The following is a 23,517-nucleotide window of genomic DNA, read 5'->3' on the forward strand; positions in this document are numbered from 1 at the left end:
TTGGCAATGGTGATGGTTGGGATGTAGAAACTGTGCTGCTTTTTGCAGTACTACCAACCCCGCTTTCTTCCTGAACTTCATTTCTACCTAACAATGAAGAAGATGTGCTTGGCTGAACAGAAAATGTAGATGCCTCAAATGAACCCCCCTCCTCTGTCTCTTGTTTCATCGGTGGCTGCTCTTCCGACTTCCTTCCCTCCTCCCCAAGTACCCCTCCAGATTTGAACTTGATCATCTTCTTCAAGTCAATGTGCTTCAGTCTCTTGTGAGGAGGATGACTTGGGGTTTTCAAGTCTCTGTTACCACCTAATGGAAAAAAAAAACGTCAATTTTATTCAACTGTAGGCACATCTTAATAAGCATGGGTAATATTAGAGAATTAAGGTGTATATTTCTTACACAATATGTGTAACATGTAAGCATTCTCTAAAAGATGTTGTTTCATTGTATAGCTGTCCAGTTATAACTTTCTTTTTAATTTACCTGCTTCCAACGTCATTCTGTTGTTATCTTGATTTTAAAAGCAAAGTACGTATAGCATTTACTTAATGGTTCAGGACTTCCATACTAGGAATCCAACTTAGTAACTGGATTATAAAAATTTTCTGATAATGCTGTTCCTAATATTTTCCTGTTGTGATATCAATGTAATACTCACAGCTGGTCAGTGTGTAGCATACATGGCTGTACGCAAGTACAATATCATCTTTCCATATACAATGTACTGTAGGGATGGGAGTAAACTCAATATGCAGGAAGTTTGAAATATTGCCTAGAACTAGTAAAAGTGGCCAGTGGCCTTGCAGTGAGCAAACTCGTTAAATATATATATATATGTCAACCTGTAATTTGTTGAAAATTTTGGACAAGTCCAATAAACTTGCAATTTTGCAGGCTCAGTATCATACCTCACATGTTGGAGTATGGTAATATTGATAGAAAATTGCATTTCAAATCCCAATTTGTTTACACTTTTTCCTGTAGTACAGTAAGCCCAGTGTCTGGAAGTTGTATCTTCCTTATCTTTTGACTGACTCTTGAAATTATTGGGATCACAGCTGAGTTTTGGAGTGAGTTGAGCCTACAATAAAACGTAGATAAACCATCAGATGTGAACGGTATATCTGTACTCGGCTCACTTAAAAGTGGGTAACACTAACAGACATAAGATCCTGTGACTCCAGGCTGTGATGACACAAATTTATAAGCAGTTCTTGTTTAAGTTGAAGAGGGAGGGGGGCATGTCTTTCCACCCATCCCTGACAGACTTACAGAAAGAAGAAAGACTTGCTGGCCATTTACCTCTTACCATGGGCCCCTCCCTCATCTCTACTTCTCTTGTTGTTGTCTTGGTCTGCTGTTGACTGAAATACATGTTGTCAGTAAATACACGTCAAAAATTTCTGTGGTTGTAAACCTTCAGACCAGTTATGTGCAATGATTTTGAATGTAGTTAATAAACTCAAAGACATATCTGTTTCCATTTTATTGCCAAATGAATGCTTCATAATTCATAAAATATCAAAACATGAAGCTATCTGCCATCCAAAGATGTTTTAATCATAAATAAGTGTCATTAATATATAGCTGTTTACAAGCACATCATTATATTACTTTCCTCAAGGTAACAAGGTCACACACCAGGGAGCCTACTCCATCAACTTTGACCTTCGTCTTCACAACCTCTATGCAAATAACAAATTTCATTACAAAAGATGCTGAAAACAGAAATACACAGAGATACAACGAAAACGATACATCCCTTTTGTCACAGAGGTCATAAAAACTATATTTACCTGAGGGAGTTCTGGTTTCTGGAACTCTGGCATGCCTGCTGCCATTTCCTTTACTCTCTGTTCTACTACAGGGTTGTATCTGTTAGGGGAAAATAACAGTTACTCTGAGAAAAGCTCCTTACTCTGAGTGGATTCAACCTTATCAAGTGCAAGTGCAAGTGCAAGTGCAGATTCTAGAGTTGCACGTTTCTGTGTGAAACTGACGTTATATAAACATACTGGTGAAGCAACTACTGTACAGGGTAGCAACTTTCGGCTGTGGCTCGAAGCGAACAGGCTGGACTCCTTCTTTGGGACTCCAGGTTACATAAGACGACGCTGCGTTATGCTGAAAGTTGCGTCAATTTTTGTGACAATAACGGTCTAATTGAAGGGCCAATCAATTTTTTCTAAACCTCCTTGGTCGCAGTACTAAAGGATTTTCTTTTCATAACACTTTGTACCAGACGCTTTATCCACGCCGTTTCATCTGGGGAGGGGGGCAAGGAAACCGACCTGCATCCAAGGAACTCCATATTGGCCCAGACGTTCGACAGACACACCAGCTGGTCCTCTGGATGTTGGTCCCAGTTGTGAAGGATGAACTTCTTCCTGGCGTCCCATTGTACCGGGCTTTCCCACTGATCCCGGACAGTTTCGTCAAGATGATTGCCAACGTCCGCCATCTTCTTTTCTGAATAAAGATCTCATACCAAAGTTCGCAACCCTGAACACCAGAGGGCTGGTGATTTTGCCAACGCCCATGAGGCGAAGCCCTATGTCTGAATATGTGTCAATGCTGCATACATTGAGTACAAAAGAAATTACAGCCAGTCGTTTGGGTGACCTTTCTTAGAATAGATATTTTACTACCATTCATTAGCAGATCGTTGAATGTGCAACTTCATTTCGCATTTTGTACATAGAAACTAATTTGTAGAAATAAGTATAAATTCTATTCTGCACTCTGATTTACTTTCTTTGACAGGTAAGCCCAAAAATGTGCACAGGTGACCACCTGTAGATATAATCTGTTCATTTTGTAATCAATCGAAAATCCGGTCCACTAATTTCCTTAGGTCCAGTATTTTTTAACTAGTCCAGCAAGAAATACCGATATCCAGCCCTACACCAAATGTTATGTAACAAGTGCACCTGCAGTGCTAGTGAACTTTAAAAAAGGGCTAACTGGTAACAGGTTGATAAATAAAGTTTCCAAAACTATTTGCTATCAACTGTGCATCATTGTAAACCAGAGACAAGTTGCAAGCTGTCGTTGTATAAAGTGTTTAATGATAAGATGAAGAACCTAAGACAAAAATACAGGACCCAATGTAACAGGTCGCATCACAAAATGTGATATCAAATATAATATAATATGATATGATATATGATATGATATGATATGATATGATATAATATAATATATAATACAATATAATAAATATTTGTCTACACGGTAAATCCACTGGTAAGACCTGGTGACCACCTAATGTCGGACTCTGAGGGACTCACTCTGAATTCTCTATATTGCAGTTTTTACCATTTGTACATTTCATACCTTGACCTTATACAGTAACAAAGACAGGGAACTCATACCTTACAATAGATCATAGGGTAATTTTTTTTAAATTACGTTAGATCTATTGCCAACTGCTACCTTTTGGCAGGGTGACCTCGTATTTGACTGCAAATTTTCCATCCCCAACCACCGTGCAAAATTGCCCTGGCCTGAACTGAGTCTGTGACATCACATCTTCAGCACTTCTCTTCCTGTTGATGACAAGGTATCTCTCAGGCCCCTCCCAGTACGACCTGCTTTGTAGCTTGAACTTTTGGGCCATCTGGTGGAAGATCTTCCGCTCCTCTGACGTTAACTCGGGTGAAAACACCAGGTCTTCTTCCCTCCCAGATTGGACGTAATTCGAGATGAATTGGTGCGCTTGCTCTGCTGAAATCAACTGTTTTTCTGCTAGATTGGTAGCAGTGCCCAGACCAGCACTCATCTCCACAACGTCCACTTTCATTGGCTCTACGTTCCCCTCCCGATCCTCCTTTTCGATCCCTTGAAGCATCTGATTACCAATGTTTGTTTCTTTTATCTGTCCTTCCCCTGCCTCCTTGGTACCTAACACCTCTGTTCTTGTCAGAGCATCTTTGGTCAGCTCTGGCTTTTTGAGCTTTACTACAGGATTAGTTTGACGAAGTTTGGAAAGTGCTGCCTCTGCGGCCAAGTGTCTTGCTTCTTTGGCACTAAAGGACCACCCATCTGCTACAATCATCTCTTTAATACTAACAAAACATTGATGCATCGGTATCCCATTTCTCCTGTTTCTGTTCACATCCAATTTAACCCTCACCTTACTAAACACTGCCGAGCTGTTCAAGATACAGATGGCATTTTCTGCACTGAATTCTTTCTCATAAATGACAAAATCAGAGACACTCTTGCTATCATCAAATTTTTGTTTCCTGGCCCCCATTTTGGGTTTTGGCTTTTGGGGAGGGGTGGAAGTATTAGCTGGTCCCTGCAAACTGTCTTGGCGAAGGGTAGGGGATACCTGCTTACCGGTTTCAATGACAAACTCCTCTCTAAGGTTATAATTAGTTGTCTCCGTGTCACTACTTGTGGCAACCTCTACTGAGCTATGAAGAGTCAGCCTCTCTAACGCTTTCCTGACTGTACTGGTTTTTGCCCCAACTTGACCCTTTCTGTATCCCAGACCAGCACGCCTCTCCATAACCTCCACTTTGATTGGTTCTGCGATGCCCTCACGACCCGCCTTTCCAATCCCGCCACCGGTCCAGCCCATTTTGCGAAGCATCTGATTACCGATGTTTGTTTCTTTTATTGGTCCCTCCCCAGCTCCCTTGGTTTTTGGCCCCTGCAAACTGTCTCCAGGAAGAGTAGGGTGAAGTGGTACCTGCTCACCAGTGTCAATGACAAATTCCTCTCTAAGTTTACCCGTTTCTGAGTCGCTCCTTGTGGCAATCACTACTGTCCTGTAATATCTCAGCCTCTCCAATGCTTTCTTGACTGCACTAGTTTTAGTCGCAGGTTTGAACTTTCCGTATCCTCTTGCTAAGTACACACCTTCAATATACAGGTCACAAGCGTACCCAGGCACCTCTGCCATATCTGTTTCTAACACAAATGTGGAGGAACTGGTCACCTCGACTATCTTGTACAAGGGGGTTGCTCTACACTGCTTCTGAACACACTGTGCAAATACATGGGCAATTCTTTTGGTGGCTTTTTTAGTGGTCAGTTTTGCAAACTTACTGCGGACAGTTTCACTCAAGCCGTTAAACAAGCCTTTCTTCTGGACCAGAAGGGACCTTTGTACACAATTCTCAGGCAAAATGGAAGGTTGTTCATTCATCATAGAGAGTGTATTGGGCTTGACGAATGGTGATGATTGGGATATAGAAACTGTACTGCTCTCTGCATCACTAGCAGTACAGCTTTCTTGCTGAACTTCATTTCTTCGTAACATTGAAGAATTGGTACAAGATGAACTTGGCTGAACAGAAAATGTAGACGCTACAAATGACCCGCCCTCTGTCTCTTGTTTCATCGGTGGCTGCTCTTCTGTCTTCCTTCCCTCCCCCCAAGCACCCCACCAGATGTGAAGCTGATCATCTTCTTCAGGTCGATGTGCTTCAGTGTTCTGTGAGGAGGGTCACTTAGGGTTTTCAGGTCTCTCTCACCACCTTATGGAAATAAAACAACACTTTGAACCTACTGGAAACATATCTAATGGAGTTAAACACATGACTCGTATACGATATACGCATAATCTTACACATAATTCATAATGAAGTTTTAATTATGCAAATTTGGACATAATTTGCATACTTTATTATGAAAATCCATACCTACAGTGTTTTTCATAATACGACTAAAATACATGTTACATTGTTTGTGGCAGGTGGGAGATTAGCAGATACCAATTATGCAAATAAGTCTCTAATTTGCTTCATTAATGTGAAAGTGTCCCAATTGTTGTTAGTATATGTAGTAAATGATTGGATTGTCAACAATGTGACCTGTGTAAGTTAGTGAGGTGTACATACCCAAGCATGAATTATGCAGATTTCAAAGTCATTTGCATAATAAGAATATTTCATGGAGGTGTGAGGTCTCTGAACTCTTGTTTCTTGTTGTGATATGATAGCTGAGTACATGTATCTTACATACAGTAAATGAATGTTTGCAAGTACAATATTATCTTTCCATACACTGCAGGGATGGGAGAATATACTAATGAAGGACTTGAAATATCCACTCGCAATTTGTTGAAAATCTTGAAAAATAGTAAAAAGGTTAAAACCAATATCATGCCTCACATGTAGTAGAAAAAAGAATTTCACATGGGGCATGTCTTTCCACCCATCTCTGACAGACTTACAGAAAGAAGAAAGACTTGCTGGCCATTTACCTCTTACCATGGGCCCCTCCCTCATCTCTACTTCTCTTGTTGTTGTCTTGTTGGTCTGCTGTTGACTGTGATAATCAGTAAATACATGTCAGTAATCTCTGTGGTGCTAATTAAGCAGTGGTAGAATTCATTTAACATTCACATTTAGACCAGTTTTATGTGGTGATACAAAAAATGCTACCTACAGAATTTACAAGGGGTCCAAAATTTTCTTTGGCACAATAGGTAAATGCCTATACTATTATAACTATATCCACATACCAAATAACTGAAATATCAAAATGATCCAAAGCTTCCTGGATTATGCTGCTCACATATTATTCCACAGATGCTACAGAAACATACATGTAACATTGTTATGGTACTTTCTTCAAGGTGATACTAGTATGCCAGCAAAATGTAAATATCATTATGTACTAGTATAATTTTCACCTGAGGGAGCTCTGGTTTCTGGAACTCTGGCATGCCTGTTGCCATTTCCTTTACTCTCTGTTCTACTACGGGGTTGTATCTGTTAGGGACAAATAACAGTAAGTAACAGTATTAAAACTAAACAGTCACCCAATAGAAATTACAAGTTCTAGAATCATCTGTTTCTGTCCCTAGTTGACCTTGGTGGTGTTATATTACGTTTTCTACTAAATTCTAGTACCCCGTACAGCCTGTGTTAGGGGCAGTAGGTTCAGAGGTCAGTGTTGTTTATCAGTTTCAACAGCTGATAGCGCGAGAAAAATGCCGTAGTCGAAGCCGGGTTTCCCACTTACGGTAAGTAGACATGCTTAACTGTTCAATGGAAAGGAACTTTGAGGGATTGAAATATCGATAAGCTAGTTTTGAGGCATTTCTTTAAGTGTGTTTTTGTACAGAAGGCAAATTATGACAACTGGATTGGAGGCCGACGCCACTGGTTCATGGAGAGGGCAAGGAAACCGACCTGCATCCAAGGAACTCCATATTGGCCCAGACGTTCGACAGACACACCAGCTGGTCCTCTGGATGTTGGTCCCAGTTGTGAAGGATGAACTTCTTCCTGGCGTCCCATTGTACCGGGCTTTCCCACTGATCCCGAACAGATTCGTCAAGATGATTGCCAACGTCCGCCATTTTTGGTTTCTAAACTAGGATCTCATACCAAAGTTCGCAACTCTCGACACGAGAGCCCGTAGCAATTTTGGCAACGCCCATAAGGCGACGCTCTAGGTGTCGATGTGTTTCAACGTTGCATACATTACGTACACAAGAAAACAATCGTTTGGGTGATTTTACTACTATTCTATAGCAAAGTGTTGAAGGTTTAGCTCTTTCGCATACTGAAGACTTGTCCATATGGTGGTACAACAGTATAAAATAGGTCCGGTTCGGGTCCACAGGATCAGGTCCACGTATAGATCTGATTATAGTAAAATATAGTAGTACAGTACATTGTATTAAATAATCATATTTGGCCACCTGAGCTGATGATCAAAGTATTTAGCAATGGATCAAGTTTCTGTACCACAGAATGAAAGGTTATATCAAAATCATCCTAAAGATGTTAATTTGGCACAAATGGATATTGTGATTTTGCAAGTAAAAACTAATTTTTAGAAATGAAAATAAATTCTATTCTACCTCACTCTTGTTTCCTTTGCTTTGGGACTGGTAAGCCCAAAATGTGCCCTGCCGATATATCTGTTCATTTTGAAATCAGTCCAAACTCCGGTCTACTGATTTTTCGTAGGTCCAGTATTTCTGGACTGGTCCAGCAATAAAAACCGGAATCCAGCCTTACACCAAATGTAAATTGTAACAAGTGAACTTTGAATAAGGGCTATACCAGTTGATCAATAAAGTTCATAAAACCATTTTCCTTCCACTGTGCATCATTGACCCATCATTGTAAACCAGAGACAATTGCAAGGTATGGTTGTATAAAGTGTTTAATGGCAATATGAAGATTCCAAGACAAAAATAGAAGATCCAATGTAACAGGTGGCATCATAAGATAGATCTCATCTCATAAAGATAATTGAATATTTTTCTCCACGGACACTCACTGGCCAGACATGGACCTGTAACCTAATAGTATATATTATATTTAATAAACGTCAGAGGGACTCTCCCTGAATTTTCTGTATTGCATTTTTTCTTACCATTTGTACATTTTCAAATTATGTGACACTAACAAATGTAGTTCTAGTCATTGACATTGTACAGTACCTAGGAACTGTCTCATAATAAATCATAGGGTAGTTTTTTTTTTTTTTTCATCACATTAGATCTACTGCCAACTGCCATTTTGTGGCAAGGTGACCTCATATTTTCCATCCCCAACCACTACTGTGCCATACTGCCCTGGTCTGAACTGAGCCAGTGCCATCACATCTTGAGCACTTCTCTTCCTGCCGATGACCAGGTACCTGTTCTGCCCCACCCCGTACTGCTTAGTTTGTAGGTAGAACTGACTGGCCTTCTGGTGGATGGCCGCCCGCTCGCCTGGCGTTAACTCAGGAGAGAACACCTGGTCTTCTTCCCTCCCAGATTGGATGTAATTCAAGATGAATTGGTGTGCTTCCTTTGTTGTAATCAGCTGTTTTTCTGCTATATCAGTGGCAGTGCCCAGAGAGATGTTTGTTTCTTTAGTCTGTCCCTCCCCTGCCTCCTTGGTACCTAACACCTCTGCTCTTGTCAGAGCGTCTTCAGTCAGCTCTGGCTTTTTAGGCTTCACTACAGGATTAGTTTGTCGAAGTTTGGACAGTGCCGCTTCTGCCGCCAGGTGCTTTAACCCCTTGGAAGTATTGGACCACGCATCTGCTACAATCATCTGGTTAATGCTCACAGCACATTGGTACATGGCTACCCCATTTCTCCTGTTATTATTAACCTTGAAGTTAACCTTCATCCTATTAAATGGAGCCGAGATGCTCAAGATACCGATGGCACTTTCTGCTTTCTCATAAATGACAAAATCAGAGAGACTCTTGCTATCATCAAATTTTGGTTTCTTGTCCCTCTTTTTGGTTCTTGGCTTCTGTGGAGAGCTTGAAGTATTAGCTGGCCCCTGCAAACTGTCTCCAGGAAGGGTAGGGGCTACCTGCTTACCAGTTTCAATGACAAACTCCTCTATAAGTTTACTTCTTTCTGAGTCACTCCTTGTGGTAACCCCTACTGAGCGATGGCAACCCCTACTCAGCCTCTCTACTGCTTCCGCTTCCTTGACTGTACTGGTTTTTGCCCCAGCCTTACCCTTTCTGTATCCCAGACCAGCACGCCTCTCCATATTAACCTCCACTTTGATTGGTTCTGCGATGCCCTCCCGACCCACCTTTCCAATCCCCCCACCGGACCAGCCCATTTTGCGAAGCATCTGCTTACCGATGTTCGTTTCTTTTATCGGTCCCTCCTCCCTAGCTCCCTTGGTTTTTGGCTTATGCAGGGGTAAACTGTCTGCAGAAAGGGTAGGATGTAGTGGTACCTGCTCACCAGTATCAATGACAAACTCCTCTATAAGTTTACCAGTTTCTGAGTTGCTCCTTGTGGAAACCCCTACTGTACTATAATCTCTCAGCCTCTCCAATGCGTTCATGACTGCATATTTTCTAGCCAGAGCTTTGGACCTTCCGTATCCTCTTGCTAAATACACACCTTCAATATACAGGTCGCAAGCAAACCCTGGCACTCTGAAACCTGGGAACTCTGCCCTGTCTGTTTCTAACACAAATGTGGAGGAACTGGTCACCTCGACTATCTTGTGCAAGGGGTTCAATCTACACTGCTGAAGATACTGTGTGAATTCACCGACATTTTTCTTAGTGACTCCACTCATTTCTGCAAACCTACTGCGGACAGTTTCACTCAAACCACTAAAGAAGCGTTTCTTCTTTACCAGAAGGGACCTCTGGACACAATTCTCGAGCAAAATGGAAGGTTGTTCATTCATATTCATATCTATGGAGAGTGTATTAGGCTTGAAGAACGGTGATGGTTTGGATGTAGAAACTGTGCTGTTTTTTGCATCACTAGCAACACTGCTTTCTTGCTGAACTTCATTTCTACCTAACATTGAAGGACTGGAAGATGTGCTTGGCTGAACAGAAAATGTAGATGCCTCAAATGACTCGCTCTCTGTCTCTTGTTTCATCGGTGGCTGCTCTTCTGTCTTCCTTCCCTCCCCCCCAAGCACCCCACCAGATGTGAAGCTGATCATCTTCTTCAAGTCGATGTGCTTCAGTGTTCTGTGAGGAGGGTCACTTAGGGTTTTCAGGTCTCTTTTACCACCTAATGAAAAGAAAATATGGCAATTTGAACCTACTGGAGATGAATGATTCTTACACAATACACTTGAAATGCAATCTATAAGGTGTTGTTTCATTGTAGAGTCAATTCTACATTACCAACACAGCAGGGAGTTAAATTCTTGCCTTTTTTTTCGAAAATTTTGGAAATCTTTGTAACAATCTAAATGTAACTATTTAGAACAATTTATAACATCTGTTTGACGTTCTAAATACATGTATTTTCTACTGCATTCATACATGTTAGAAACATTTGTAACATATCAATTTGTTGAAAATTTTGAGCGAAAAAAGCAACTTGCAAAACACTAAAATAAAGTTGAGCTCTCAATATCATGCCTCACTTACTTTTCCCTGTAGTCTGTATCTTGAACAACCCTTACCTCTTCCCTAATGACTTCAATGAAAAGTGGCCAGCAGGCCAGTTTGAGTTTTTGTGCATAAACAAAGGCTCAAATTGGGGATTATAGCTGAGTTTCCAAGTTGTTACTCTGAGCTGGAACTTTTAGATTCAGCTACCGATCAAAAAGCTTGAGAAGTTATACAATCATACAGTTATACACATACTGGGACACTTTACTATAATTGTGATTCCAATGTATGACTGAAGGATACACATGTGAAACCCAAAGGAAAACAATGCTAATATCCATGACCAATCGCTCCACCAATACAAGAGGATCTGCCAGCCTGCTGTCTACTATGCTCTCCTCCTATAGGAGCTATTACCATGAAACTAATGAGAATGACAGTCTCTAATTGGTGATAAAGGAAACTTTTTAGATATGTGTCCTCAAAAGCAAACATTAGGAACCATCTGACCAGGATATACACACAGGTGAGGAGATATATCCTCTTCTGCTGGGTGTGTTTCTCCAGTGTTTCCCCTGAGTTTCAACTATTGAACTGAGCTTTGGAAGGCAATTCCAACAAAAAGGTACAAACATAATTTCTTGTTACTCCAGGTTGTGGTAAGACAGTAATTATCCTGTCTCATTCATCTTGAAGAGGAAGGAGGGCATATCTTTCCACCAGAGAGACTAACAGAAATAAGAAAGATTTTCTGGACTTACCTCTTACTATGGGCTCCTTCCTCTTCTTGTTGTCCTCTTGGTCTGCTGTTGACTGAAATAGCCAGTAAATACATGTCAAGACCTTGTGTTAAGTTAAAGTAGAATTTACATGTTAAACATTTAAACAAGTTTTATGTAACTACTGGAGATGTAGTTATCAAAGCCTTATGTTTAGGCTACATCATAAAATGCATAAATATTCACCTGAGGGAGTTCTGGTTTCTGGAACTCCGGCATGCCTGCTGCCATTTCCTTTACTCTCTGTTCTACTACAGGGTTGTATCTGTTGGGGAAATAACAGTTACAGCAAAGAGGTTAACCTCCTTGGTAACAGTTACCCATATTTCTTGAACTAATGTCTAAGTGTTTCTGTGTCAAATACTGACGTTGCTTTTATAATGTCTTTGCACTGTGTATGCTGAAATTTCTCCATGGTCTCAGTAAGACTTCACACTATACATTTTCATATTCAATATAGAGAACTCATAGAGTTCGTCAGGCCAGGTAGAAACAGGTTCCATTTTAGCCTGGCACACAGATCCATGGAATTGGAGCCAGTCCAGGTAGACAGCCTTGCATTTTCCGCAAACCCTCCAGATGGCCAAACAGCAGAGTTCGCTCGGCCACGGAGACTTTTCAGACCTTTTCATTGAACCAAGGAGGATATATGGTTATATTCTTATTTCAACCTCCTTGATTGAACTACCTGACCTGAGTATCATACTACATGTATTAGCCTGGTTAGAGCAATACCGGGGCTCCCATACTCTCCCCTCTCCAACCTGGTTGCGCTCTACCCACGCGCGCCGGTAATGGTAATGGCGTAGGGAGGGGGGCAAGGAAACCGACCTGCATCCAAAGAACTCCATATTGGCCCAGACGTTCGACAGACACACCAGCTGGTCCTCTGGATGTTGGTCCCAGTTGTGAAGGATGAACTTCTTCCTGGCGTCCCATTGTACCGGGCTTTCCCACTGATCCCGAACGGTTTCGTCAAGATGCTTGCCGATGTCTGCCATTTTTTAAAGTGCCCCTGACAATTTTTGGCAACAACCATAAGGCGAAGCCATATGTCAACATGCGTGATTCCATATTGAATACATTACGTACACAAGAAAACAGTCAGTCATTTGGGCAACTTTGCTTAAAATGTTTCATTTTGCTATCATTCTACATAAGAGCGCTTGATATTCAACATCATTTTCTACAAAGGCTCATGAGCCAAATTTTCTACAAAGGCTCATGAGTCGTATCATGGTGGTACAGTTGGTTGTCGGAAGTCACCTAATTACTTAACAGTTAATCAGTTACATTCCAAGGGATTTATACTAAATGTTACACAACAAAGGTGTATGTATAATACTTGATAATGTTACAACAGTTTATAGTTTTACTCATGACTGAGATTTGTGACAGGATAATGTTACACAAAAGCTCTTTGAGGTTACGTTTTTAAACAAACTCTCTTCCTCATGATGAGGAAAACATAATTATATAGTGCAAAATCTGCCAAAAGGTGCAAAAGAAAGTTAAAATGCAATCCAATGGTTCGATGTTACAGTCCCGCCGAGTGTTTGATATAGGATCCGCCGTGTAGCACCAAATGGTGCGCTAATTTCTCTTCGGGCTCTTGCAGTAGTCGTCAGGATACTCCTCTGGCCGGTACAGCTGATGATGTACAAAGTAGACATCCCATTGCAGACATGGTCTCCCACTTATAGTCACGGAGACATTTCCACGGCAGTCAGATCCGCCAGTACAGTTTTCACTGCAAAATGGAAAGATTTTGATGGTTTCTTTTTCATGATTTTACTTTTCTTTTTTCAGCTACAATTTCATTTTGCTACGGAACATTTCATACTTTTTTCTTGTTTTATTTGTCACTGCAAAATTAGAACTGTAAGCTAACTTCTACCACATCTGTATCAGTCTACATGGTGACTAAAACACTGAAGACTAAATTCTATCTATAATTGTCTACACTGTGACTACAAAACTATAGGCAAACTTTTATCAAATCTAAATTTATATCGGACGTTATGCCCCTTGAGTCTGTTTTAGGGTAAGGGTTCGATGAAAGGTGTTGATCGTTGAAAGGTGTAAAGATCAAAGCTACTACAGGACATGTGTATACGTACCTGGGATATTTCCGCCATTTCTGTGTCGACAAACACTGCCTTCACCAGGACCTTTGGGGTGTAAATAGAAAGCATTATCATTTGACTACACAGACTAAATGTAGATTAAGATAACGCGGAAAATGTCACTAAGTCAGAACGTGATTAAGCTTCAAAGGGGCAAGCTTCGGAAGTCTTAGAATGTCGAAAGTACCGGTTTGACAGATGGAGTAGTGGTGGTTACGGCGGCCGGTGTCGTCCCATTTCCCAGCTAGGTACAGCCAGTGCGACGTGATGGCGAGTTGGACATATTGATCTCCCTTGGGTTCTCCTGGTGCCCAGTCGGAGAAGTCACAACTGCTGAGTCGAGTTCCATCAGACCAGGTCCAGTTCCCCTGTACACCAATGGAAGGCACATTCACGCAAACCATGGAAATCACAGAAGTGATGGGTAACGTAGCCTCCGTTGTAGTCTTCGTACGAACTCATTTACGTACAAAGTCTAGATAGCCCATTGATCTGAAAAATATGTCAGATAGGATTGTGCGGTCGATACATATACAACTCCTTTAATAAAGGAATTTTCAGCCCCCTCCTTCCCATATTTGTAATGGTTCTGATATATACCTTTGCATAACTTGAAACAATCCATATAATGGCAATATGAAATTAACAATTGACGTTGAGTTAAAAAAATGTTGAGAAGAGACAAGAAGGCAATGATGCAGGGAAACACAGAAGAATCAGGGAAAATGTGCAAGAAAAGTAAATAATATCGGGTGTATTTTGCAGCCAGTAGGTACCCAAAGTGAGGGTAATGAGGCTGTTTAACGTGGTCGAGGCCCCCTCCTTGAGCACGGGACCCCCGTTTTACGTCCCTCCCGAAAGACGATTTCGTGGAAAGCTTCGCGAGGCTACAGCGATCCGGACGTCCTTGGTTGGTCCCCCATCCAAGCACTGTCCGGACCGCGCGTTGCTTAACTTCCGAGATCGAGGGATCGGGTGTACCAACGCGCCACGCGGCCGTAGCAGGAAGTAAAAAACAAAAGCATTTAAACAATAAAACAGGGAAACATAGAGGCACTGATCTGATGCGATTTACTGTGATTTTATGAAGTCCGATCCAGTAACACCCGTCTGCGCCAACTTCCTGAATCTTTGTGATAAGGAAGTCCTGCAGCTCCCGTGTCTTGACATCGGCAAGATGGCCTCCGTCTGCCGCACAGGTCTGTTTGGCGTCATCGTACGTCATGGCTTTGGTAACCAGTCTATAGTAGGTTCCATTTCGCTCTATGGTTTCCAGTTCTTTGGTTACTGGAAATGGTAGAAATTTGCATGCTAAATGGGGTGACTTAGCCTTTAATTGATAAAAACAGTGATACCGATACCGGCCTCTGTAGCATAGTAATATTGTCATGGGCAAGTATTCTGTACTGTAGTATAGTACACCTAGGAATTTGTTGTTCGGGACCAAAAGGGATGTTTGAAAGACCCTACCATGGCAGGTATCACGTAATCACGTATAAGCCCTTTAGTACGATCTGATGTTAGATATTTTGACAAGCTACATTACTATTATAACTCTTCAGTAGTACAGGTTGGATCCTTACCACAAGCTGGTACGTCACAATACTCCCATCTCTTGCCAGGGTCCGTGGTGTAGCACCACACCCCGGGTTCGCCGTCCGGATTCCGGCAGTAGTTCTGCTCCAGTCCGGATAACGGTAGAAAAGCGAGTGAGTTGTAGTGTTCATGAGGCGTCTGACTGCCCCAGCGTTGACACGTCCTGCCTGTCTTGGTCACAGCGACTGTGCCTCGGTAAGATGCTCCAGCATATAACTGACAGTCTTCTGTAACTTAAACAAAAACAAAGGTAGAGGCTTTGCATGCGTATCACAAAGATGCACTCGTAAAAAAACACCTGATTGTCGGAGGTTCTAAAGGATGCTGGGGAGAGGAAGAAATTTGCATTTATACCATAACGGACATATGGAATTCTGGTTGTGGCAACGGCTTGCTTTGAAACATTTCCTGCAAAGAATCATATTATCCTGACTCGTTTGCATCCATCAAGAGAGTGATATATACTGAGGACCATATGTGACATCAAGTTAGCCGGGTACTTCCGTAGTAACTCCGTAGTAACCGCTGGCTCTGAATCAGTTTTTGTTTGTCAAGTCCGTGGTTAGCAAACTATAAGATAGCGGTAACTACGGAGGATGGTACCCAGGCTAACATTTAGTGTAAGACAGAACTGTATAGTTTTGCAATGGTAAAAACAACTACCAGTTTTAGTAATGGTCTTCTTGTGTTGCTCAGTCGTTGTCTGAACAGCACCGCAGTGAGTCCGGCAGGAGATGCTGCTGTATTGTGACCGACCCACAAATGTGTAGGTTATCGTGGGCTGCACTTTCTCACATGATCCATCTTCCGGCGTTGAGTCTGTAGGAAAGTAGCATTAGCACGGGATCTTTACACAAATCAAATTCGGAGGGACTGTGGGTTTTCTGATTCAAGATTCTGAGTCATTTCTGACGTCAAACAGTGCAGACCACAAAAGCTTACAGTTTTGTCGGCTTTACACTGTTTAGCCTTTCTTTATCTTTAGAGATGTGCATGTGCTTCGCAGACAACAACAGACCTTTGATTTTACCCAAAAGATGTATATAAAATGCCGAGTGTACACTTACGATGTCAATCCGCAAATGGTTGCCCGGATAATCCTGGGCGTTGCTAGGCAAATTTGAAGTCGTACATAAAACGTAAGACATGCAATCCTGACATGTACGATTTAGATATAAGCCTAATTCTTATGAAAAAAGCATACTTTACTAATTTACTTACCGTGAGAAGTGATGCAAACAATGGCAAGTATCAAATAGGCCCAGACCGACATTTTTTCGCATCTCCCTCACCACTGTCTCAGACAAAATATTCTCTACCAATTCAAACAAACGTTAACGCTGCCAGCATTTGTAGAACACACCCTGTCTGCTCCAGCTTTCTACAGGGATTGAAGTCAACCCCTCGCAGTTTTGACACATAGAAAAGGTTTCTATCATCTATATACTAGATAGGAAATTAGTCTATTCCCTGGATGATAATCATTTTCCTGATACTTTCAGGTCCAAGTTCAAAACATTTCTGACGTCAAACAGTGCAGACCACAAAAGCTTACAGTTTTGTCGGCTTTACACTGTTCAGCCTTTCTTTACCTTTAGAGATGTGCTTCGCAGACAACAACAGATCCACACGTTAAGACCATGGATACCACGATTTAATTGTCTCTGTTAACTTCCGCAGAAACTTCAGTTCAGCTTTCCCTAACGTTATCATAGTCAAGAACAGATCTACATGGTGACACATTAGGTATCAAAATTAGTTGACATTTACACAAAAGATTCCTAAAGTACTGAGTGAAGATCGCAAAAGCAGACTCATTTGTTGGGTCTTTCTAGCTTTGTCGATTCACTTCACAGCCAATAACAGGTCTACACGATGGATATCAAAATCATTTTCCCTGAAACATGTACTTTCAGGTCCGGATTAAAAGGGTTCCTGACGTGAAAGAGCATAGGTCACAAACCAGACACATCTGTCAGCTTTACGTTGTTCTGAGTTACATTTATTGATGTGTTAAAGTCATGTCACGTGAACAACAGATCCAAAAGTTCATACCAGGTATACCAAGATTATTTCATCTTTTCGTTCCTAATGTCCACGAAAATGTCAGCTCAGCTTCTCCTACAACTTTCAGGTTTGAGTTGAAAAGATTCCTGGCTTGAAACAGTGCAGATCACACACAAAAAACAGACACATTTGTTGGCTTTTCGCTGTTGACGTCTTTCTACCTTTGACGTCGTACTTTACAGTCAATAACAGCTCTAGATGGATTGGGTGATGTCTTAACGTCAGTGTCAGTTCGGTTTCCTATCGTTATCAAATAATGTTACGTTTTTTTAAATATCAATTAAATCCATCTCTGGACTTGCGCTTGAGTTGAATTATAGTGTGGGCGAGCTTACTATCCTCACTCCCAAATCCTTCTCTTAACCGAGGTCGAACGAACTTTTCATCGTTTTATGTCTACGTATAGGTTTGAAAACAATACAATTTGTAAGAGCTGATAACATTTTGAAGTTTCCTTTTTAGCTTTAGTTGTTTGTACATGCATGTTTCTGTTTCTTATTGTTGTAACTGAATTCTGCATTTATACAATGGTTTATTTCTTCTTCTCACTTTACATGGTACAGATAGCAGGGTCATTATTAAGACCCTGAATTGCACTGCCGCTCCACATCTTATTTCTTTCGAATTTTCCTTTTCAGGTACTGAGTATTCTCATTTCACAACGCTACCCATGACTAAACTCTAAGAATAGGATAAACGTTTAAGCAGTTGTGGATTTTTTACTGTACTTGGCGCGTTTCTGAGACTAATTTCGCATAACAGATCTAGACGTTTAGCATGTTCTCTGAGCTCATATCAGACATAAAGATCTCCTACCAACGTTTGCAGCGATTTTGGCAACACCCATGGAGCGAAGCGAAGGAAATACATTGTGCGATTTCATATTGCATATATTATTAAAGTACAGAAGAAAAACAGATCAGTCGTTTTGGTGGTTTTGCTTAAGACATCTTATTTCAATACCATTCTACAGCATATTCAATATGATGGATTCTCCTATTATACTTTCATGTAGGTTCGTCAGATGGTAAGGCATAAAAGTCAAGTCATTTGCCATGGTGGGTCCTCATGTGGGGAATGAAGACAAATGTCTACATGGCATTTTACACAAAGGATCACCAGCCATATTGTGAACATATCGTATTCTTAGGGATTTAGACTTGTAAACATCAAAGATGCCCATTTCATACTTGGTAACGTTACAGCAGTTTGAAGTCACTTAGACATACTCTACTTTTGCGATTTATGACAGAGACACCAGAAGCTTTTTGTGAGGTTAAGTTACCAAAAAAAGTATTTTTCTCAGGATGTGAAAACACGGTTTTATATGGTGCAAAAGGTGCAAAAGAAATTCAACTGCAGTGTAATGGGTCAATGTAATAGTCCCATTGAGTACTAGTGATAGTGTCCTTCATGTAGCACGACATGGTGTGCTTATTCCGGATCCAATTCGGGCTGCGGCATGCAGTAGTTCTCAGGGTACCCCTCTGGTAGGTACAGCAGATGAGGAGGAAAGCTCACATCCCATCGCGGACATGTTTTCCACATATCATCAGGGTCGGGGAAACGTTTCCTCTGTGGTCAGATTGGGTAAAAATTTTAGTAAAAAAGATTTTGATGTTTTAGTTTTCATGGTGAGCTTTTGAATGACATTCATTTTAATTGCAAGGAAGCATTTCATGTTGTTGGTTTTGTGACTCCAAAACTTGTATGCCATCTTCTACCATATATTTGTGTAAATCAGTTTTAGAACAAGGATCCTATTGATCATGAAATTCAAACTGATAGGTGTTAGTCGTAGCCTGGGTACCATCCGGAAAGTAGTTCGCTCCGGCGTTCATTATATACTACATACAGTCGCTTCTAGCTCTGACATTCATCAAACACTATATACAGTCGCTTCTCTGGGATAGCAGAAGCGAACGTAGGAGCGAACTACTATCCGGATGGTACCCAGGCTATGTTAGTCGTTGATGTACTACAGAACATGTCTACCTGGAGTATTTCCGCCATTGTGTCCCCAGGCACAGTCTTCACCAGGACCTTTGGGGTGCAAATGATAAACATTGTCATCATTGATGGACTAGTACTTCACAGGCTAAATTCAGATGGCAACTAGAGTTCCAAGACCCAAAACTTTTTTCTCATGTCATATTCTCCTATGATGATACGGTTTGTAAAATTTCCTCGTCAATTATGCAAATTAGATTCACACCAAATATCAAGACAATCCATCTGGGCATTTTAGAGTTATGCTGTTCATCCACAAACATATACAGTAGAAGCCGTTTAATTGCACACCCCATTTGCCAGCGTATTTCATGCAATTATCCGGATGGTGCAATAATGCGAAGTTATCCAGCTGGACCGCACCGGTTTGGGATTTGGGGATTCCGTGCAATTAACAGAATTGTGCGGTTATCCGTTTTGCAGTTAACTGGCTTCTACTGTAACAAACGCTACCAAAAATGACCTTCTTGGCGAAGGCAATAACGCGAAAATAGACAACTAGAGTAAATGTTGATATGTTGAAAGTACCGATTTGACAGATGGAGAACCGCAGGATTTCAGGATGAAGGTAGTCGTCGTCCCATTTGCAAGTTTCAAACAACCGGGTCGGCAAGATGGCGAGCTGGACATGTGGAGCTCCACTAGGCTCTCCTGGTGCCCAGTCGGAGAAGCCACAACTGCTGAGTGGAGTCCCATCAGACCAAGTCCAGTCCCCCTGTAACGGGTTACAGTGGCCCATATGTAAACCATGTAAATCATGGAACTTGGGTAACCTTGCATAACTTCTAACTATACAGCCACCCAGGTAACGGCAATACAAAACAATTGACGCTGAAGTCGAGAAGAGACAAGAATACAATAAAGCACAGCAGAATCAGGAAATGTTTGCGAGAAAATTAAAGGACAAGGAAACACTTAAAAGCATGTAAACAGAAAGACATAGAAACACTATGATATGAGGTAACATTTTACTGTTAATCTATGAAGTCCGATCCAGTAACGCCCGTCTGCGCCAACTTCCCGGATCTTGGCAACAAGGAAGTCCTGCAGCTCCCGTGTCTTAACATCGGCAAGATGGCCTCCGTCTGCCGCACAGGTCTGTTTGGCATCATTGTACACCATGGCTTTGGTAACAAACTTGTAGTAGGTTCCACCTCGCTCTACGGTTTCCAGTCTTTTGGATGCTGAAAATTGGTAGAGATTTACATGAGTGATTGTTCAGAAGTTAGAGGGAAATCGAGTTACACATTCACGGATAATAGGTCTCTGTTTCATAGGCAGCATGTATGTCATGGGCAAGTTTTTGTAGCATGCTATTTTGTAGTGAGTGAATGAGTTTATTGAGTTTATTGTGATACCCTTTAGCTCATTGAGCTAATCTTCCAGTGCTCATTAAAAACACACACAGTATATACATTGTACAAGTGGATGGACAGATACCATACACACCAAAACAGATACATAGTACTGTATATCATTAGACATTGCTACGTATACACATAACTTTATGAACACAGCCGCGGAATTTGCTGTTAGGGGAAAAAAAGATGTTACAATGGACTCTACAATGGCAGGTGTCACGTATACGCGCTTTTACTGTGGTCTTATGTTAGTAATTTTGACAAGGGCATATTGTCATAACAGAATCCATCAAGCTTACAGCAGTATACAGGTTCGACCCTTACCACAAACCGGTACGTCACAATACTCCCATCTCATCAAGAGATCCGTGGTGTAGCACCACACTCCGGATTCGCCGTCCGGATTCCGGCAGTAGTTCTGCTCCAGTCCGGATGACGGACATGCAGCAGGTGTGGTGGGATGTTGCCATGGAGTCTGACTGTCCCAGCGTTGACACGTCCTGCCTGTCTTGGTCACAGAGACTGTGCCTCTGTATGATACTCCAGTATACACCTGGCAGTCTTTCGTATCTAGCACAAACGTGAAGGTACACGCTTTGAATAACACAAAGAACCACCGTCACAGACCTATCAGAGGTACAAAACGTAAACAACAGCCTGCCGCTATTAAAAAGGAAGCTGTTTTCTTGGGGGTTGGTGTATCTGGCATAACGAACGTAGCAGGCCCATGAGTCAATTTTGGATGCGACAACGTCTTCCTTTTTAATAAAACTTTTTTTAATTTTTCCACCATACATCACATTATGTTGATTTGTTTGTATACATCCTTCGCGCGGGCGATATGGACTTATCACCACATGTGACTACTAGTGTAAGGCGTACCTGAATGGTTTAGAATAAGTAAAACACATACAGGTCTTATTGATAGTTTCCTTGTGTCGCTCAGTCGTTGACTGAACTGCATCGTGATTCCGGTAGGAGAAGCTGTTGAAGTGTGGCACATATGTGTGGGTCATTGCGGACTGCACTTTCTCACGTGATCCGTCTGCTGACATTGGGTCTGTTAAAAGCAGCATCAGCAGGGATTTATGCACATGTTAAAGTTGAAGAGTCATTTTATGTATGCGAAATATGCAGTGTGCAGGTTATGAGATTAACACATAATATTTTAAATATTTTTTACCGGTCTTATTCATAGTCTTCTTGTGTTGATCATTCGTTGACTGAACTGCACCGTGATTCCGGTAGAAAGAGCTGCCGAACTGTGTCCGACCCACAATTGTGTAGGTTGTTGCGGGCTGCACTTTCTCACATGATCCATCTTCTGGCGTTTGGCCTGTAATAAAGTAGCATTAGCACAGGGTCTATGTACAAATTAAAGTTGAAGAGTCTTTATTTTACCTATGTATGCAAAATATGGAGTGTGTAAGTTTTGAGATAAGCAAGTTAAAGTTGTGCGCCATTTATATATGGATGGCTAATTGTTGTGTTGTTATGTACATTTGAAGTCGTACATACAAGACATACAATCCTGACATGTACGTATCTAAACTTATATTTCTGCCTTTTCAACGTGCAGCAGTCCAGCAAGACGGTTGCTACGTCACACTCCATAAGCATACACTGAGGACTAAACCATTAGATCTACATTTTCAGTTCCTCATTCCTTTTCGCCATCTGCGTGTGGCTATTTTTTTCAAACGAAATATAAGCTTTGTTTCCGAGAAAAAAAAACATGTTGGCTTACCATGAGAGGTGATGCAAACGATGGCAAGCATCAAACAGACCAAGACCGACATTTTTCGCTGTCCAAGACTATAGACAATTTTACCAATTCGTGGAAACGCCAATGCTGCCACCATTTGTTGAACAAGCCCTGTCTACTCCAGCCTCCCACAACAAATGAGGTCACCCCCTCACAGTTTCGACGGACAGAATCAGTTTCTTTCATCTGGAGAGGAAATTAGTCTGTTACACGGATAACATCCATCTCCTTACTTTCAGCATGATCAAAACATACCTGACGTCAAACAGTGCAGACCGTAAAGGCCTACACATCTTTGTTTGCTTTACTGTAGAGCTTTTCTTACCTTTGTAGATACACCTCAGAGTCAACAGATCCACATATGTTAAGACCACTAAAATGTCAACGGCCTCTAAAATGTCAGCTCAGCTTTTCCTGCCTTTACTATAGTACTGAACAGGTTTTATTTATTTATCTATTGGTATGGCTGTTCAAGAATTTGACATGGACAGGCTAATAACTAATAATAATATTCAAAGTACGTATTAATATGATAGTCTAGAATACGCGTATACAGTGATATCTACAGCGAGGATGTTAGGGTCAGTGCATACTTATGACATATACATATACAGTCCCAAAGTTTTTTTTTCTCTACAGATCTATACGTTAAGAGCACTGATATTAATATCAGTTGATGTTTACTGTTGTCTAGACGATTTGTGCTCACCCGATACCTTCAGGTCCGAGTTCAAAAGATTACATGAAACAGTGCAGATTATAAAAACAGACACATTTGCTGGCTCAGGTCTTTCTACCTTTGTCGATGCACTTAATAGTCAACAACAGATCTATAGATGGATGTCATGGCTGGTTTATCTATTCACGTCCGATAAAATATCACTTCAGTTGTCCTATCGTTATCAACTAATTTTACAGCCAAGATCAGATCCATTTCTTAATATGATGGATATCAATGTCGTATTATGTTTCATCCCTCTCTTGACAGGTCTTTGCTGGATTATAATTTA

At 41.3% G+C, this 23,517-nt stretch overlaps 5 protein-coding genes across 6 annotated transcripts in view; all 5 read right to left on the bottom strand.

Moving 5' to 3' along the window:
* The window catches only part of LOC118420016 (NF-kappa-B-repressing factor-like), an 8,866-nt gene extending 1,502 nt beyond the window's left edge, over nt 1-7,364 (bottom strand). The window contains exons 1-9 of the mRNA XM_035826721.1: nt 7,152-7,364; nt 6,650-6,728; nt 6,225-6,282; nt 5,395-5,489; nt 3,422-5,359; nt 2,292-2,461; nt 1,797-1,875; nt 1,310-1,364; nt 145-306 (exon numbers count right to left, since the gene is read on the bottom strand). Of these exons, the coding sequence (XP_035682614.1) occupies nt 145-306; nt 1,310-1,364; nt 1,797-1,875; nt 2,292-2,461; nt 3,422-5,359; nt 5,395-5,489; nt 6,225-6,282; nt 6,650-6,728; nt 7,152-7,321 (2,806 nt within the window). The 5' untranslated portion in view covers nt 7,322-7,364. The remainder of the gene's footprint in view (nt 1-144; nt 307-1,309; nt 1,365-1,796; nt 1,876-2,291; nt 2,462-3,421; nt 5,360-5,394; nt 5,490-6,224; nt 6,283-6,649; nt 6,729-7,151) is intronic.
* LOC118419318 (CDKN2AIP N-terminal-like protein) lies at nt 7-2,496 on the bottom strand. Of its 2 annotated transcripts, XM_035825679.1 has the most exons (4): nt 2,292-2,494; nt 1,797-1,875; nt 1,303-1,364; nt 291-306 (listed from the first exon to the last, which is right to left on the bottom strand). In XM_035825679.1, the coding sequence occupies exons 1-4, from the start codon at nt 2,459-2,461 to the stop codon at nt 300-302; spliced, it is 318 nt and encodes a 105-aa protein (XP_035681572.1). In that variant the 5' UTR covers nt 2,462-2,494; the 3' UTR covers nt 291-299. The 2 variants fall into 2 exon arrangements, with proteins under 2 accessions (XP_035681573.1, XP_035681572.1); XM_035825680.1 differs by lacking the exon at nt 1,303-1,364 and having other exon boundaries at nt 7-306; nt 2,292-2,496.
* A 756-nt stretch (nt 7,365-8,120) lies between the features above and the next one.
* On the bottom strand, nt 8,121-12,591 carry LOC118419316. The gene is made up of 4 exons (XM_035825677.1): nt 12,414-12,591; nt 11,769-11,847; nt 11,565-11,616; nt 8,121-10,474 (listed from the first exon to the last, which is right to left on the bottom strand). Exons 1-4 carry the CDS (start codon nt 12,581-12,583, stop codon nt 8,478-8,480), a joined length of 2,298 nt encoding a protein of 765 aa, XP_035681570.1. The 5' UTR covers nt 12,584-12,591; the 3' UTR covers nt 8,121-8,477.
* Nucleotides 12,592-12,729: 138 nt separating this feature from the next.
* On the bottom strand, nt 12,730-21,797 carry LOC118420017 (plasminogen-like). The gene is made up of 10 exons (XM_035826722.1): nt 21,656-21,797; nt 21,067-21,312; nt 20,399-20,565; nt 19,910-20,096; nt 15,968-16,123; nt 15,292-15,537; nt 14,784-14,995; nt 13,896-14,076; nt 13,703-13,753; nt 12,730-13,332 (listed from the first exon to the last, which is right to left on the bottom strand). The coding sequence occupies exons 1-10, from the start codon at nt 21,795-21,797 to the stop codon at nt 13,286-13,288; spliced, it is 1,635 nt and encodes a 544-aa protein (XP_035682615.1). The 3' UTR covers nt 12,730-13,285.
* Nucleotides 18,705-20,084, bottom strand: LOC118419317. The gene is made up of 3 exons (XM_035825678.1): nt 19,910-20,084; nt 19,367-19,414; nt 18,705-18,946 (listed from the first exon to the last, which is right to left on the bottom strand). Exons 1-3 carry the CDS (start codon nt 20,075-20,077, stop codon nt 18,806-18,808), a joined length of 357 nt encoding a protein of 118 aa, XP_035681571.1. The 5' UTR covers nt 20,078-20,084; the 3' UTR covers nt 18,705-18,805.
* Nucleotides 21,798-23,517: the final 1,720 nt, after the last annotated feature.

This window comes from Branchiostoma floridae, chromosome 7, assembly GCF_000003815.2.
Source record: "Branchiostoma floridae strain S238N-H82 chromosome 7, Bfl_VNyyK, whole genome shotgun sequence".
Lineage (NCBI taxonomy): Eukaryota > Metazoa > Chordata > Leptocardii > Amphioxiformes > Branchiostomatidae > Branchiostoma > Branchiostoma floridae.

Bases quoted from the DNA above. Each gene is read 5' to 3' on its own strand.
- LOC118419318 (XM_035825679.1), bottom strand. From the start codon at position 2,461: ATGGCGGACGTTGGCAATCATCTTGACGAAACTGTCCGGGATCAGTGG. The intron at 1,876-2,291 runs GTCGGTTTCCTT...TTCCCCTAACAG, and splicing joins ATGGAGTTCCTTGGATGCAG to ATACAACCCTGTAGTAGAAC. The intron at 1,365-1,796 runs GTAAATATAGTT...CATGTATTTCAG, and splicing joins AGAAACCAGAACTCCCTCAG to TCAACAGCAGACCAAGACAA.
- LOC118419317 (XM_035825678.1), bottom strand. From the start codon at position 20,077: ATGGGACTCCACTCAGCAGTTGTGGCTTCTCCGACTGGGCACCAGGAG. The intron at 19,415-19,909 runs GTACTTTCAACA...TGCACCCCAAAG, and splicing joins GTTCTCCATCTGTCAAATCG to GTCCTGGTGAAGACTGTGCC. The intron at 18,947-19,366 runs GTAGACATGTTC...ATCTGACCACAG, and splicing joins CAATGGCGGAAATACTCCAG to AGGAAACGTTTCCCCGACCC.
- LOC118420017 (XM_035826722.1), bottom strand. From the start codon at position 21,797: ATGTCAGCAGACGGATCACGTGAGAAAGTGCAGTCCGCAATGACCCAC. The intron at 20,566-21,066 runs GTAAGGGTCGAA...ACCAATTTTCAG, and splicing joins TTGTGACGTACCGGTTTGTG to CATCCAAAAGACTGGAAACC. The intron at 14,077-14,783 runs GTAAATCGCATC...ATTGGTGTACAG, and splicing joins TCGGACTTCATAAAATCACA to GGGAACTGGACCTGGTCTGA.
- LOC118419316 (XM_035825677.1), bottom strand. From the start codon at position 12,583: ATGGCAGACATCGGCAAGCATCTTGACGAAACCGTTCGGGATCAGTGG. The intron at 11,848-12,413 runs GTCGGTTTCCTT...TTTCCCCAACAG, and splicing joins ATGGAGTTCTTTGGATGCAG to ATACAACCCTGTAGTAGAAC. The intron at 10,475-11,564 runs GTAAGTCCAGAA...TCTTTTCATTAG, and splicing joins GAAGGAGCCCATAGTAAGAG to GTGGTAAAAGAGACCTGAAA.